The sequence below is a fragment of the Gekko japonicus genome, unplaced genomic scaffold (genome assembly GCF_001447785.1).
Source record: "Gekko japonicus isolate JY-2015 unplaced genomic scaffold, Gekko_japonicus_V1.1 scaffold320, whole genome shotgun sequence".
In the NCBI taxonomy this organism is placed as follows: domain Eukaryota; kingdom Metazoa; phylum Chordata; class Lepidosauria; order Squamata; family Gekkonidae; genus Gekko; species Gekko japonicus.
Genome location: NW_015168660.1, coordinates 689,535 through 705,738, shown reverse-complemented (window position 1 = coordinate 705,738; position 16,204 = coordinate 689,535). Strand labels below are relative to the sequence as shown.

The window sequence follows — 16,204 nt, the reverse complement described above, 5'->3', positions numbered from 1 at the left end:
TAAATAAATAAATAAATAAATAAATAAATAAATAAATAAATAAATAAATGGCCAATCAAACCAAGGGCCCATCAAGGTCAGCCTTGTCTACTGTGCCTGGCAGCAGCTCTCCAAGGTCTCAGGCTGAGGTTTTTCACCTGACCTACTACCAGATCCTTCTGACTAGAGATGCTAGGGATTGAACCTGGGACCTTCTGCACCCCAAGCAGATGCTCTACCATTGAACCATGGCCTCCTCCCAAGACTGCATGATTGTTCCTGCATAGTGCATCATGGACCAGGAGGCCTTGGTTCAACTTTCCCTCCGTACATTTCAATTTTGTGAACTTGCTGCCAAGGCAGCCCCTTTAATATACCTCACTTTTAAGATTGAAATACTTACTAAAGACACAGAAGTTTTTTAAATGATTTATGCTTTCGGGTTCATATTTCTTGCAACTGCTGTTCTTAGAGCAAGACGCTGCACAGTCCCCCAACTGCTGAAAGCTGCCATTTCTGAGCAGAAAAAAAATAATGGAAATGTTGGAAGCGGCACAATCCCCAACTGGCTGAAAGATGCCATTTCTGAATAGAAAAAAAATAACAGAAATGTTGGAAGGAGCTACTAAAAACATAACTTTGTTCCAATGCTATAATCAGCCAATCACAGCCACAGCTGTGGAATTTTCCTCAACTGCTGAATTTTCTTTATCTGCTTCTACTTTTGCCAGTTCAATTTTCATTCTCATACGTTCTATCTCCTGACTAGGATTCTCCTCAGCGGATGTTTCCTCTCCCTCACCTCCATGTGCCTCTCTAGGTCTATGTGGTGGTGCCATTTCTGACAACAATTCTGTGGTAATTCCTAACAAATTTATAAAATATTTTCTTATTTTAGTTTGTATCTATGGCGGGACAAACTAGTTGTGGGTTTTAGTTTCATATCCCACCGCTACCACCAAATATAACATCCCCATCCACTTCCCTCTCTCAGAGGCAAGATTTTCCCTCCTTTTTTCTTTCCCTTTACTGACTAAGCCGCCCTAGTAATGTGTTTTCTTCTTTGCTGAATAACTCTGGCTGTCCCACCCACTTTGGCTGTTGCCTCAGTCCAGGAACTCGAGGGAAGGATCAGGAGCTCGCTTTAATTTAAACAACTTAAATGGCATTCAAGGCATTGTGAAATTCAAAAATAACGAAATATTTTATTTAACATAGAGAAAAAAGGTCAGGTGAAATCAGGAGTTAAGATTTCTTAGGTAAAACCAGTATATGCACAGACTTTAGTCCTTATGTTTCAGGCTAATGAGAGTTTCTTAAGCTATTCACAGTTACTTCAATCTTTATGTTCCAGTGTTTTCCCAGACACTCCAGTACACTATTTTCAAGTATTCTCTGACTCTTTTGGTTTCCAGAAGTAGGAGGCTGGTACCCTCCTTCTGGCACCCAAACCCCTTTTCTTGAAACACCAGTATTCCTCTTCAGTTTTTAATTGACTCTTAAGGTCTTCTAACCACACCAGACCAAGGATCTTGACACTCTTCAGAGTGTTTGACTCTGACTGGGTAGGGAAATTCCTTCTCTCTCTAGAAGATCTATCCCCTTTCCTTGGCCTGAATGGGAGTCTCCATCTAACTACCCACTCATCCTTGTCAACTTTCCCTCAGTTCTCCTGTGTTAAACTGCTCTCAGTCAGAGCTGAATTCCGACTGTCAGTACTCGACTCTTCTCAGCTAGGGCTGAAATCAGACTGAATCCTCCTCCGAATCCAGTTCAGAAGTCTTTCTCTGCTCAGCTGATTGCTTGGAGCAGCCTGTCACTCAAGGCTCTCTGCCTCTGTGAAGACTTAACCCTTCACAGTCCTTTATCTGTTTAACACAGCACTTCTAACCTTCTAAAAGTGCAGTCCGTCACAACAACATACTCTTAGAGGTACACAGAAAAGGCTAGGATTAGCAATTAATCTCTACTGCTTCCTTGGCAACAGCCCTGCATTCATGACACCATTCTCCACAACAGCAGCAAAGGGAGGGGGTGGGAGGCCATGAAACACATTTTCCAGCCAACCCCCTCCCCACCTTCCCATTCCACACCAATCACACAAGAATAAAATGACTGCTACGCACGCTTCAACTTCAGAGCATTACTGGTACACCATGACATCAGTTCCATGCAAGGAGCCAACTTCAGAGTTCCATCTGGGACAAATAACATCCAGGCCCATCGGGCCTGCTCTTGTTTATACACTGCAACTGAGAACATCTTAGTGGTAAGCAAAAACTTTTGCTCCAAAGGTTTATTTCTCAAATTCTTTCCAAACTATTCCCCCCCCCCCCAAATCGTGGAACTTCTTTGGGGCCTGAGATCACTATCCTAGGGAGTGAGTGATCGGAACAGAGGGTTTCCTCACCTTGGTCTCCTCCTCCCTTTTAAAGAGAACTCATTGTTTCTAAAAGCTGTAATTAGCCCCAGAAAGGTACAATGTTCATCTAAAAAATATGCTACAGCAACAGAAGAAAATTAAAGAGCTCTATCCACACTGGTCTCCCTTCCAACTAATCTTCCGTTTAAGAGATTCTATGGTGTGTGGGTTGGGTATTTTTTCCTTTGATCTCCTAAGCAGAAAGCGGTAAACAAGGCAGTTTTGCCTTTCATGCTAAAATAAACTTTTTATTTTAAAAAAATCTGCAGAATGAAAAACTGCATTCTGCACGCTATACAAAAACTGAGCGAATCTGCATGTTCCTACTCTGCATAATCTATTCTGCTCCCCGACCCCCATGGTTAGAGCACAAGCACTGTGCAGCCACAACCTCTGGACATCTTACTCAGCTACCTCTCCTGGTTCTGCGATTTACACAGCACTTACTCCACACTGCCAAATGCATCCCCTGCAACCATGTCAGATTACTAAGGTGCTCAAAGGCAGTTCAGAAAATATAGCCATTGCGAAAATACTACTGAAAGCATCCTGATGGGGAGGGGACACACATAAAACCAATGCTACTTCGACACACTGGCTTCCTGAAAAAGAGTTGCATGTTCCAAAAGTATCTGAAGGACTGCCTCCATCTGTATCAATGTGCCCGAATCCTGTGGTTGATGGATATGACCAGACGGAAGAACCAGAGCCAAAGGCAACCCAACCTACTTTTGAAGAGGACAGACGACAGATCAACGATGAAAAGAGGACTTCAGGCTTCTTTACAAATGGGGGCATAAACTATGGCATTTCCCCCTACAACGCCTCTCTATGCTCGCTCGCTTATTTATTTATTTCATTGAATTTCTATACTGCCCTCCCCACAGACACCTGCGGGGACTCCTTTTACTGGCTTTGTAATATTTTAACCTAGAAAATTAAGCTAGAATTTTACTGGCTTTTACTGGCTTTGTCGCGAAGGGTCGCGAAGAGTCGGACTCGACTGTGCGACTGAACAACAACTGGCTTTGTAATATTTTAACCTAGAAAATTAAGCTAGAATTCTGTAGAAAACCAGGCCATCTCTGGGACTGCAGAGAAGGGAAGGGAAGTCTTACCAACTGTACGCTAGCATGGGAAGAAGTGGAAAAAATGATGTAGTACTACAGAAAAACCTACAGCTCACAGTGCAAACACTTACCGTGCATCAAAATCCAGACTGCATACTGCTTCTCACTATCTAAGGGAAGAGACAACTTTTATTTCCTTGTCGACAGAATTGCAGGCCTTGTTGGAGGAGGGAAAGTCTTTAGAGCAGAAAACTGCATACGATTGGGTAAAGTAATGGTATAGCCAAACAACAGCACATGATTCTGCAATAGGTCAGAAGACTGACAACATCAGGTAGACCATAGTGTTCCAGGAGCTTGGACTACAGCTCTAAACAAATTGCAATGCTTTAGACAACTGATTCAGAAAAAAACTTCAGCTTGAGCTGGAATCCATTATGAACTCAGGGAAGCTTGCCTGCACTCCATCTTGCTCAGCTCTCTATTACAACCAATGCTCTCTCTAAGCTGTGAGTCTTGTGAGCAAAAATTCTACTTTGTGAGCTACTGGCAATAAAGTTGTGAGCGAGTGATTTGGCTATTGCATAAATTAGTTTGCTCTGGGGCCATCCTTCCTGAGCTAAGACCAAAATCTGTGAGCCGGAGGCTAAAATCCTGTGAGCTAGCTCACACTAACTCAGCTTAGAGGGAACACTGATTACAACCCCAGTTGCATGCCGTGTTTGTCTATGCTGGTCCCAGGATCCCCAACACAGCCTTTTTGATAGTCAAAGAGGACCCCCTCCTTCCTTTGCTGCCAGTGGAATTGTTGGTTGGATCCAACCCATGCATCTTTATTGCTTCCTTCGCAGGTACTACAGGGCCCATTCTTCTACAACAGAAAAGAGACGGCTGCTCAGTACTAGAAGTCCAAAAATATAATTACACTATTATGTATTTTCTCTTCTCTTGCGTATATTTCTGCTATTTTCCCCTCTGGTGTGCCTTTTTGTTGTTTTCATTGGCTAGCCTTGGGAATGTTCTGAGTAACATCCAGCTCAGTAGACATCAGGAAGTTAAAAAAGACATCTGATGCTAGAGGAAGCAATAAAAAGATCTCTGGACCCCATGCAATACGAGCAGCTGAACAAGGTCAAGAAGATGAGGGATACATCAGTTACCAGGATAATGGGCTTAAGCTCTGTGACCGAGTACGTGCTTTGCATCCAGAAAGCTTGACATCTCCTGTTAAAAATTATGTCAGGTTGCAGAGCTGGTAAAGGTCTCTGCTGGGACCCTGGAAAGCCACTGGAAAAACAGATGGTACGGGACTAGGTGGACCGATCCTCTAACTTGGTATAAAGTAGAAGGCACTTGAACACTTTAAAAATTAGCCTAACAGGTTTGTTTTGCAGAAGGAAAGAGAGAGAAGCCCCTTGCATTGGGTAGTCCTGGCCTAACTAGAACCTGTACTCTCAAATCATCACCTGTGATCTGCACCTTTGAGAGACAGAAGAAGGGAAAACTCAAGTTCAGATGTAACAAACAAACCATGGCTTGTAAATCATGGTTTGATCAGATCCTGATCAGTTTGGAGATCTAAATGCAAATGGTCCAAATCAGAAGGGTTTTTTTCCCCTGTTGGCCTCAAACTGGGATTTAAGTCTAGTTTTGTCATCATTTTATTAGTCACAATTTACAATAATGGGGGGGGGGGCACTATATAATCAGAATACTCAAGTTTCAGTTTGATGAATGCCAGCACTGGGTGTTTTATCTCCCTCCCTCTCTCTTCAGTCTGCATGCAGAACATATCATAAAGAAAACTGGACTAGATTAAATGAAGGTGGAGTGGAAATTGGGGGCAGGAGCATTAACAATCTGGGATACGCAAGGCAATTAACAATAGGGCGTTTTGGAGGTAATTAATTCACCGAGTCACCATAGGTCCAAAGCAACTTGACAGCACTTAAGACACACAGATAATGTGTGAAATTCTTATGCAGAAGACCAATTTTCTAAGATTCAGGGCAAGAAGGCAGCAGGAGCTGCCTTTTCTTCATCCTTAATGCCTACCAATACTTTCAGAAACAGCTTAGTTCTTCTTTTTTTAAGGCTACTTTGTATGCATTATTGGCAATGCAGTCTATATTGCTTTCACTTCCCATCGTTAAAGCCACCAAAGATACAGTGCCCTGCATGAATTTCTTAACAACCAATCTGCATATTAAGAAGTATTGCAGCTTCAAAATTTAAAGACAACTTTAAACCAGAAAAACCAAACACCACTGTGTCGTATGCTAGAGTTCTACTTGGCCTAAAAGGGAAAGGGGCATCCCTTTGCAAACAATTCACCAGTGATCCTTCTAACAGAAAGGAGTCAGGGTGAATTCACCCACATGCGTAGGCATGTTCATCAGCACCGAGTGAGCTTCTGCCTTCGTGCGAAAACAGTCCCCACCGATCCAACAACAGATCTTTTGCATCACGTTGATCTCTCTCAGTAATAACCAAGTGCCCAGCTTTGTACAACACCCAACAATCATAACACAACCACGACACTCTCTAAATGTAGAGCAGCTGCTCCGGCCTGCACTTGCAAGGCCAATCAAGTCAGCATCTTGCTCTCTAAAAGTTCTTGAATGTGCACATGCAGAATGCCTGTCTTTCTGGAATCAAACTACTAACTCTGCACTAACTCCAGGACAGCTAGGAGTGATGCAGTCACAAGAGCGTTGGGAAGGTTATGGAAAACTCAAGTACCCTGCTCAAATACAAAGTTCACTGAATGAGCTCAGGCAAACCACTGGCTTAATTCAGATGTACCACCATCAGGAGAAAAAAAATGTGAAAGGGCTGCAGTCTTGCTTAGACAATCCCTTTCCCTCCCTACCAGCCATAGCACAAAGAGAACAAATTAGTTACCAGTTTGCAAGCCAGTTCAGGTGTAATAACAAACTGTTGTTCCCCATCAAAACTGAACTAAATTAGCTCACTGTGCAAAGGAAAGAAGGTTTATACGAAGCTCCATCAAGGCTCATTCATGCAGCACTAAGCCGTGCTCTGGAGTCATACCTGAACCAAGCCACTTTCAGCTAAACCTACCACAAAATAAGGTAGTTGTGAAGCTTGCACATAAGCAAAACTAATCATAAGACACTGCATACTCCAACAGAATAACCTAAAGGCATGTAACCATGTGGAAGCTAAGCAGGTCCAAGTTTAGACTGTCTGGGAGCCCTTCATACAACACTTTGAACTCCAAGAAGCAAAGACTGGATATAAATTCCATCAAAAAAATGTCCACCTTGTGGCTGATCGCCCTCTCATCTCTTATATGTAGCTCCAAGGCTTTCCCAAACGTTCTTCTCACTGCACCCCACACTGTCAAATAGCAACTCAGAGTAGCAGTCAATACTGCAATAGATTCCAACCTGTAGAGCCAAGGACTTCTGGGGAGCTGTGGAGTTACTGCAAGGGTCTGCAAATCTATCCATCTTGGCTACCCCTTATGCCTTACCCTTGTGCTCATCTCTATGGCAGTCATACCCTCCCCAACTCTGTGTTGGATTGCCTACCAGCTGGGCTCCATCCATCAGCGGGTTTGCCACGGGGCAGCCATGCCTCAACCGCTCAACTGCGTCAAGCCACCAGGCAAGCACCATCAGGCAGCCTCAGTCAGAGGCATGCACCGGCCCAGTTAAAGCTGCCTACCTACTCACAAGGAGAATTGCTCCTGTGGGCTGGGGTGAGCGCATTACCGCCTACCATTTCCAACAACAGCTGGAAATGCCTGTGCACTGAATGTAGGCTTGGGCTAGGGCCCCTTGAGAAGCCACTGTTTGGCCAGCGGCTTCCTTGCAGGCCTGTTGGTTGGCTTCCCCAGCCCCTCCCACATCTCTGCCAGTCTGGAAAACCCCAGAGTTGCATCAGGCAGCCATCAGGGGCCAGGAACTTCACTGGAATATGGTGTCTCTGGCTTGACCACCCCAGGGCAGCCTAGTAACTGTGGGGAAGCAGAGGTCACCCCTGGACACAGGGTCATCCCACCTTAATAAACAGCAGCCTCCCCAGTCATCCATTTCTAAAATACCGACGTGTAGACAGCAAGGTTAGTAATCTCTACATTATCAGCTGTGGAAAAGATCCGCAGCTCAACACATGTGACAAGAGATCAGACAGCATATTTTGGAGATAAGGTCTCCCTTCCTCCAATCCAAGCGCCAAGGGTAAGGCCATGGTAGGGAGCAACCAGGCACCCCTTGATTGTGCCTGGATCCAGCACAATTGAGAATTCCGTCCACAAGAACATTTTGTATTGCACTTTAATCATTATTTGTGTTAGATGCTGATACCCATGTACCCTTCTGGGAGCAAACCTACCACTGAAGAGCAGGCTTAAAATCACAAAAAAACTGAACATCTACCAATTTTTCCATCAAAGGCTGAAACTTTTTGGGCTCACTGTGAAAAGTGGACTTCTGGCAATTATTGTATTGAAATCTAAATTCCGAAACCAGTGGAACGTGGAACCGGATCTAAGGTTGAAACGTCAATTGCTTCAACCAGATTTCCAGTCTCTGAAAGATGTGAAACAGCACCAGCCACCTCATTAAATGACTGAGTCTAATAAATACTCAAAACATATCTTCTGTAGACCGAATAATATGTCTTGCACATATATGTGTTACTATTTCTCAAACCTGCTGTGATTAATAAGACACCAATTCACTTTAAAAGCTTTATTAAATTAATAGTTGCTTTTTGTCATTATGTATTTTCCTCCATCAATGGATAATAATAGGACCACTACTATCATGTGGGGGTCCACAACAAATGTTGACGTTAAAAAGGAGCCCTCATACTCAAAGAGGCTGGGAACCAATGCAACACTGCATGAGGGCATGCAACTAAATGAAACAAGCTGAACCCCTTTCCTCAATGCGCATGTTCCCTTTCAGCTCACACATGGTGCTCTTTGAACTACAGCCATAAAACCATGTAGGCACATATCTTTACAGTTTCAGACTACATTGCTGTAAAAAAAGAGCAAGAGTCTGGTAGCACCTTAAAGACTAACAACATTTGTGACAGGATATGAGTTTTCATGAGTCACTCACTTCTACAGAAACATTGCTATGTAATTCATCCAGAAAAAGAAAAAGGTACACAAGAAGAGAACCGCTAGCCTATGTGAACAGGAAAGACTAGCTGATTTGACAAAGAAAGGAATCCCTCTGACTAAACTGGAACTAGAAAACAAACTAAACGGGAAAGTCTTCTGGTTCCAATATCTGCAAATACAAGATCTCTTGAATAAGCTTCAGAAAGGAGGGATGTTCTCTAGACCGCTAAACGACTTTGAGCAGATACTTAAAAACTCAAATGGAGAAATAAAGGGAATGATAGGCAAGCTGTACAGACTCCTATTAAAGGATGAAAAAAGAACTACTCTCAAGTCTCAACAGCAATGGCATCTAGACTGCCAGAAGTCCTTCATGGAAGATCAATGGACTTCCATCTGGTCATCACCCAGTAACACTTCTAATATCTTTAGCATCAGGTTTACTTCTTTCAAAATAGGAAATAGGTGGTACATGACCCCGGCCGTCCTACACAAGATAAATCCTAAGATTTCAAACAAATGTTGGAAAAACTGTGGTGCTATTGCGGACTTTGTGCACTGCTGGTGGTCCGGTCCACTAATAAAAAGGCTACTGGACACAGATAATACAACAAATTGCATTAATAGTTGATATTGTCTTACCCTGCACTTTAGAATCTATTTTTCTGGAGACATGGCGTACAACTGTGAGTAGAAAAAGCTTGGAAACATTAGTATTGACCTTACTGATGTTGGCAAAATTAACAATTGCACAAAAATGGAAGCAAAGAAATGTTCCGACAATAACATGCTGGCAGAACAAAATCTGGGATTGCTTTATTTATGGGCGCACCTCTTATAACTCCTCAGCTGTGCAATCAGAGAAATACCAAAAGTGGTTTCAGGCAGTATAGTTTCCTATTATTAGTTATTTAGAAAATAGTGAAACAGTTCCAAAAAACCCGCTATACAAGAAGCTGTTGTTCTTTTAACTGTTTGGTACTTAGTCTATACAAATGCTTGACTTTACTGTGATACTGTGGGAGTTATGTAAGAAAAGCTGTTTAATTGAGCCGGTAATTGCTCTTTGTGTCTAATTTTGTTGTGTTTACACTGTTAAAAATTAATAAAATAAATTTAAAAAAAAAACAGGAAAGATCTTACAGCCTTGTTTTCCCAACTCAGCCCCAACAGGATGCCATGAGGCATTAAGCCACATACATATACCAAAATTAACACAAAGGTAGCCGCAAACAAGCCACACCACCCAAGAGGTGACTACAAAATTTCAGGAACTGTTTATATGAAAAACAACAACCGATACAAGAAAAAACTGTGTAAAAAACGCTAAGAATATAGCGTTTTTAACCTAGTTTTTTCTTGTATTGCTTGTGTATTACTGTGTAATCACTTTGTGGTCACTTTGTATATGAAAAACAACGCCAGTGGCTCTAACAAACAAGCCAAATTACAACTATAGAATTTCAGCTCCACTACCCAATCTGAGTATTGACTGGCCTAGAGTTTGTATTTTTCATATGAAGGAACATTTCTGTATTTTAACCAATGTATGTGCTAGTCTGCACAGAAGAGCAGCAAATAAGAATTTCTTCCTCCTCCCCCTCTTGCAAGCTGCACAGGTGCAAAACAATCCATTGGCTCTCAATTCTCACTCGGCCTTCAGAATCCACTCACCTGTTGCGTTCCATCTCCATTGACTAAGTGAGGCATCATGGCTACCTCCCCGTTCAGCAATGATGGCAACTCCAGTGGGATTTGGTCGGTCATCATCATTGTGACGTACATTCATGGAGAATTTTCCTCGGCGGGCCTCCTGAAAGAAACCAAAGACAAAACACATTTTGATATAAGACTGACGTTTCCAGCATAACTTCTAGAAAACTTGTTTTTACTTCAGTAGCAGAAAGTTCCCAGCAGGTTTTCCCCTCCACCTTCTGATCATGTGGTAAATTAATTTTTTCCCTTTATACAATGTAGAGACAGCATTTCAGTTTAGATATATTCCCTTGTTAGAGACATTCCCTTCTATTGTACAGGATTAAGGAATGGGCCTCCCCTAAATTCTAGCACAAAGCTTAGAGAATGTTACAGAAAAAGTTTTAACTGTTCATGGTAGTTTTTAGCCATTCCTCCTTTTAGAAGTCCTTTGTCAATGGTCCAGAAATATTACATACAGTACCTCAGAGTCGTTATTCCAGGAATATTTCATTTAATCTCTAAAACGAATGCTTCAAAATGTAACAGAAGCTGCTTAAGAGTTGGATGAGGCCAAGCCTATTGTGAGACAGTGCACTCTTATGCAGAATTACTGAACTCTCAGCCCATTAGAGCTGAGACTTCAGTAACTCTGTGCAGGATTGTGCCTGAGAATCATCTGTCCACCTGCTTTCTCTAGGCAGTTAACAGATCTATAAAGATTTAAGGAGAATTTCCCATTTCCAGTTTAACATACAAATGAGAGTTACTTCCCAAAGTGTGTTCTTGCAGTAGACACTGTTTTAAGAGAGACTTAAGTATATTTATCTTTCACATTTAAAAAAAAATGGATTCCAATATTACACCAGTGTGGTGTAGTGGTTAAGAGTGGTAGACTCTAACCTGGAGAACGGGGGTTGATTCCCCACTCCTCTACGTGAATCCAGCTGTAACCCTGGGCCAGTCACAGTCCTCTCAAAAGTCTCTAAGCCCCACGTACCTCACAAGGTGCCTGTTGTGGGGAAAGGTGATTGTAAGCCACTTTGAGACACCTTAAGATAGAGAACAGCGGGGTATAAAAACCACTTACTGCTTTGCAGGGACAATAATCTGAGTTCCAACAAATATGCTTCAGGGACAAAAATAAGTTATTTTGGATGAGAAAGAAAGCATACTTCAGCTGAGAACAAGCCTGTTAACACAAATACACACAGCACCTAGCCAGTGTGTGTACTTTGACACTTGATTGCAAATCTCTTCCCTGAAAAATGCAACACTTACTGGTTGCATGGAGGGATCCAAACCATTTCCCTGGAAAAATAGCCCCTCATTTCCCCCGGGCTGACAGGCACGTCACCACATGAGACAGTATGGTGGAATCTGCTGACCAGATAAAAACTGGGATTAAGAGGACACTTAGGATCAGGAGCAGATGGGCAGGAAGGTCACATGACAAAAGGGAATGATCACATGACCCAGGTTGAAAGTCAACATGAAATTCAACTAATGGAATCCATACTGACTTCAATTAAGTGTGACTTTCTAGGATACTGGCCCATATACATTGAATCCTTCAGTGTATAGACATAAGAACATAAGAGAAGCCAATGTTGGATCAGGCCAATGGCCCATCCAGTCCAACACTCTGTCGCACATTGGCCAAAAATACCAGGTGCCATCAGGAGGCCCATCAGGGGGGTCAGGACAACATGGGTTTCATCCAGTTTATAAGCAAGGAGTGAGGAAAGACTACAGAAAACTCAACAGAAGGGTGCAAAGCAAACTTGAGTTTTTACTTGTCCACCTCCTATTTTCAGCTGGCTGGCTCCTCTCTGCTCCTAGTATCAACAAACTAACATCACTCTCCTTCATTCAACCCCCCCCCCCAAAAAAAAAAACTCAGTAAAACGAAAGTTCACACATACAGAATAATTTCCCATTCTTATGGGTATAAAAAAACAAAAAGGAATCTATGGGAGACTCTTGATTTTGCTTTACCAAGACGCTCCTGCAAATCCGGATGCTAACTGTAGGTAGCTGGGTATACACGCACACACACATTTATATTTCAAAGATGGATTTACAGAGCCCATGAGGGGGAAAAATACTAGTCTTATTGGTGTAGCTTTAGAAAAATAAATTCAGCCTCAGGAAACCACATTTTCATGTGTGTGTTCAAAATATCCTTATTTGTATGAGTGAGGGGCAGCAAGCCAGTCAAAATCCAACTATTTCCCCAATTCACTCCTGGCTTAACTATCAAAGATTATTATGAGTATTCTAAAAAGACTGGAAGATAGACTGTAAAAACTTTTAAATAATTTCTTGTGGGACATAATTCCATCCACCCTTAATCAAGAAGATGGCGCTTTTGTAGGGACATTTTAAAGAGTCCCAGTACTGCAAAAAACATTTAGGTTTAGCATGCCAGAAGTTACAGAGATCACGTTACTATAAAATATATGCACACCTACTCTAGGTGAAGTGCCAAACAATCTGCTAACAGCGTTATCAATCCAATGGCAACTTTACATACAACATTAGGAATGCAGGAGGGATAGCAGAATATCTAGCAGCAAAAAACACCGCACACCAAATCAAGTACAAACAACCCTGCAAGTATGAATTGCAATGCATTTATCCAAAGACAGATACAAACGAAAGGTTTGACTTCTCTTTCAGTTTGTAAAAACAGCCAGTGTGTTAGACTGGAATGGAATAGTTGGCATTTATATAGTATCCCCAGTGTTCAAAAAGCTCCATAGACATTATTTTGTACAGCAGCCCGGGGATAACTATGCCCACATTGCAGATGTCAAGACTGAGGCTCAGAAAGAGTGACTTGACTTAGGTCACCTAATAGGTTTGTGGCAGAGAGTTGGGGTACCCTAGACCCCAGTTCACTCTCTAAGCCGTCTATGGTAGCTCCTCAATTGGATGCAGAAATCCCCAGTGTTGCAATAATGTAGTGCAGCAGTAAGAGCACTGGACTGGGCTTGGGAAGACACAGGTTGGTTTGGTTTTTTTAAAAAAAACTGGCCCATGGAACACACTGGGTGACCTTTGCCAGTCACTCTCTCACAGCCTAATCAACTTCACAGGGTTACCGGGAGGAATAAAAGTGAAAACAGGAGAATCACAGGCACTAGACACCACCCTAAACTCCTTGGAGGAAGGGTGGAAGGGAACTGTAATAAATTTTCCAACCATCACCCCTGCCTCTCCCACCCCACCTAAATCCAGGAAATTAGGAACACTGCCTAATATTTCCAGCCCAAGCTGCAAACTCAGGATATTCTTCTAAGCTTTGGAAAGTCAGAATCCCCAAAGCCAATCATTTCACCACTGGATCCCTGCTGAAATCAACCTGCGTGTCAAATTGATAATGCAATACCCTACGGCTCTGCAGGAAAATGATGTGCCTTTTTTTCCTCTCCACTCAAATTAACTCAAGATGTAAACGAGCAACATATAAATTAGTTGCATATGGCAACAGTCACAAACCAAACAGAACAAACCAATGCAGTGCTTATCTAAGAAGTTTCCATCTACGGATACTTAACATGAATCACAATGTGTTCAGTCGCCGTTCAAGACAGAGGAGTCCAGAGCACCACAGTATACCATTTTTAAAAATGTGAGTTTCCTAGAAGGCTCTGAGGACACATTTTTGTTCTGAGGCATGCCAGGAAAATGTTGCTAATTGTGGTGAAACAGGCCTGCTGCGGCCTGCAGGCCCTATTCCACCTTGCCCTCCAAGATTTTCCCAACTCCTGGAGATGCTTTTCTTTCTCCCTCAGGTAACCCCCCCGCCGCCACCTGACCTTTGTATGGAATTGCCCAATGGGAGGGTATGGACTCGACTCCCAGCTTCCCTTCTAAGTTCTGAGGCCTTGCCTCTGGGTCTCCCGCTGCCCAGTGCCTGGTCACCAAGGGGACAGTTTACTCCCTTGTGTGGATGCTTTTCTTTCTCCCTCAGGTAACCCCCCCGCCGCCACCTGACCTTTGTATGGAATTGCCCAATGGGAGGGTATGGACTCGACTCCCAGCTTCCCTTCTAAGTTCTGAGGCCTTGCCTCTGGGTCTCCCGCTGCCCAGTGCCTGGTCACCATGGGGACCGTTTGCTCCCTTGTGTGCCCCTGGAGGAATGGCTACTTGCCAACTGCCAGCCTTCCCCCTGGCACTCCCTTTTAAAATAGCATGTCCGAGATGCTGGAGGTCTTTGTGGTACAGAGAGCCATTACCAGCACCCAAAGTTATAAAGTATTTATTTAAAACAAAATGTTCACAGTCATACTTTTAGCACAGCACCAGGTTGAACAAGGTATTCAAAAGAAATGTGTAAAACATAGGCAAATGCATACCTAAACAAATTCACTGTCCTACAATATGGGGACAGCCAGTCCCTCAGACGGGTTAAAAAAAAAAAGATTAGACAGTGGCAGCAATGCTAACCAAAAGGCAGCAAGGCAAGCTGAATGGAGCCTCCACGTTCTACTGGCATCTATCTGACTGGAAATATTGAAACAAGGGAACAGTTACCTAGACCCTTGGCCTAATCCACCAGGGATCTTCGTACAGTCGAATTGTGGAGGCCTGGATACAGTTATGAAGTAAAACGGTCTCGTCTTTCCATGCCCTCACCTAAGGAGATTAGATCTGTCTCAGCCGAATCACGAGCCTTTTTGGCAGTTGCTCCACTCCTTTGGAATACCCTGAGGAAATGAGTAAGGAAACAACGTTGGCAACGTTCTGGCAATGCTACCAGTAGTTTCATCCAAGAAGGCATTTGAAAGAGATTCCCCCCCCCCTTCCTTTTACAGAAGCTATGATTCACATTGTAAGTTGATCGCACTTTTATGCCGTCCTTTCTCCAGGAAGCTCTGGGCAGCACACATCTTTTCTCTTCCCATCTCTTACTGGCACAACAGCCCTGCACAGTAGTTCAGGCTAACAGAGCGCCTGGGTCCAAGGACACTCAGTGAATTTCATGTATGAGCAGAGCATAGAACTTGTGTCTCTTGGTTGCTAGTCCAATGCTAACTCAGTGAGAAAGGCAGATTTTACATGAAGAAGTAACTACTACACCACACTAGCTCTCAGCGTGTAAAATGCAGGATGTTTTACTCATGATTTTAGATATAGGCGTTTCCCAGATTTGCTCGATATTGTTTTTGTATGTCATAATTGTCCAATGTACAATCTTAAGATTTACCAGAATGCAGACATTCTGAACAGGAGACATACACAGCAGCTTCATTTAGAACCCAAAGGGTTCCTTCCATCGACAAATATTTCAGAACATCTGTTAAGTGCTTTCCTTTCACTCCCAAGTCCCCCAAAATGACATCAACTGGACGGAAAAAAGATCAGGACATGAATGGTTAGAGAAACCTTGAACGCAGGTGGGGAGAAAAGCCACACGCAACCAAAGAACAAATTGCTTTAAAGAAGATTACTGCGGATGACAGGACACCCAATGTCTATGAACCCAAGTTGTACCTCCACAGTAAATATTTATCTCAACCTGTGGTCACAAGATACTGTGGTCATCCAAGGACACCAGCTGATCTTTCACTCAATAATGAACAACTAATAAGTCCACATAGGTGATATGCATCTGAATACCCAGACCAAGGTTAAAGGTTTGGATGCAAAACATGGTGCAAAACTATGGTTTGAAATCACGCTACATGGCAGGGCTTTTTTCAGTACCGTTAAGCATTACAGCTACATGGAGCAGACCGTGGTTAAGGCCGCCTCTTATGGCAATGTTTTTCCATTGCACATTTGGAATCAACTAAGATTAAGCTTAGTGTTAACCATGGTTATACCTGCCTCAACCTACTGTCCAACACATTTATATTTACTTGCCTGCCCATGCAAACGTCTTGCTCAACTCTTCGTTCCTTGTTTAGAAATAAGGGGAAATAC

At 42.9% G+C, this 16,204-nt stretch overlaps 1 protein-coding gene across 1 annotated transcript in view; it reads right to left on the bottom strand.

The window, feature by feature from the left end:
* The window catches only part of FNDC3B (fibronectin type III domain containing 3B), a 308,226-nt gene extending 293,250 nt beyond the window's left edge, over window positions 1-14,976 (bottom strand). The window contains exons 1-2 of the mRNA XM_015415259.1: window positions 14,915-14,976; window positions 10,250-10,388 (exon numbers count right to left, since the gene is read on the bottom strand). Of these exons, the coding sequence (XP_015270745.1) occupies window positions 10,250-10,360 (111 nt within the window). The 5' untranslated portion in view covers window positions 10,361-10,388; window positions 14,915-14,976. The remainder of the gene's footprint in view (window positions 1-10,249; window positions 10,389-14,914) is intronic.
* Window positions 14,977-16,204: the final 1,228 nt, after the last annotated feature.